The sequence below is a fragment of the Propithecus coquereli genome, unplaced genomic scaffold (genome assembly GCF_000956105.1).
Source record: "Propithecus coquereli isolate 6110/MARCELLA unplaced genomic scaffold, Pcoq_1.0 Scaffold75, whole genome shotgun sequence".
Classification (NCBI taxonomy): domain Eukaryota; kingdom Metazoa; phylum Chordata; class Mammalia; order Primates; family Indriidae; genus Propithecus; species Propithecus coquereli.
The window spans coordinates 4177997-4179152 of record NW_012153618.1 but is presented as its reverse complement, the minus strand read 5'-3'; the positions used below and the strand labels follow the sequence as shown (position 1 = coordinate 4179152).

At 38.4% G+C, this 1156-nt stretch overlaps 1 protein-coding gene across 1 annotated transcript in view; it reads left to right on the top strand.

Moving 5' to 3' along the window:
- Positions 1–1156, top strand: part of CNTNAP2 (contactin associated protein-like 2) — a 1798324-nt gene that overhangs the window by 783773 nt on the left and 1013395 nt on the right. The window contains exon 9 of the mRNA XM_012662081.1: positions 309–480. Coding sequence (XP_012517535.1) covers positions 309–480 — 172 coding nt within the window. The remainder of the gene's footprint in view (positions 1–308; positions 481–1156) is intronic.

Genomic DNA, 1156 nt, shown 5'->3' with positions numbered 1-1156 from the left:
CAACAGCAGAGAAACAGAAAGATATGACAGGGTGAGAAAGATGTCAAAAGAGAAAATTTGAGTGACAGCAGACCCTAGAGGCAAATGTTGACCTGGTGACCCACTGTAGTTCAACTCTGACTTCTTCCTCTGAAATCATCTTGCTTTCTCAAAAGACTTCCTTCTTCTACACTGAAGACAACATCAGCAAAGATCAAAGAAACACAGTAGTTGGATACAGTGGCTGTAGCCAGGTAAAATACTCACAAGAATTTTAATGAAGCATATTGTACACCAAATTTAACCCTTCCGTTTCTTCTGTTTCACAGGTTTTCTGAACCAGATGAATAACTCAAGCCACTCTGTTCTTCAGCCTTCATTCCAAGGATGCATGCAACTCATTCAAGTTGATGATCAACTTGTAAATTTGTACGAAGTGGCACAAAGGAAGCCAGGAAGTTTCGCCAATGTCAGCATTGACATGTGCGCCATCATAGACAGGTAAATGGATTTATCATCCTACCTCAAGTTGTCCAAACTTTCCAAATTCATGTTTCTGTTGTGGGACCACTGAAACACCCAAAAGGAAAATAAGAAAAACAAGCAAACAAACAATCAACGAACACAAAAACACCTAAGGCAAAAGTTATCATTCAAAATGTCTATTGTAGTATATTTGGGATGTTAGCAGTGACGACACTTACATCCTTACATGGATATGTGTGATAGAAGCAGCTGTGGTGTCACATGGTCCATCAGCTTCCCTCAGAGCATGTGACCCTCAGGCAAGTAGTTCTACAAGCAACAGCTGTGTGGTACAGAAACTCTGAGAGTTTATTTTGAGTTTTGCTTTCTATGCCCACAACCAGAAATGTCCCTTCTCTTTCCTGTCTCGGTCATGACTGGGCCTCAGCATATTGTCCCCTCCAAAGCTCCTTCCTAAAAGAAGAGAAACATTACAAAATATTGGTGAGCAATGTGGAAACTTACTGAAACAGAACATTTAGAATAATTGAGTTTGCTTACAAAATATTACAAAATCTAGTCTTTATTGATTTTTACAAATCTGGGAGGAGTTTTTATGAAAACTTTAATTAAATTCTCGCACAGTGGAAAATACAACTTTTATGTGAAATATTATGATAGTATTGCATACACTACCCTAACATACTTCTAG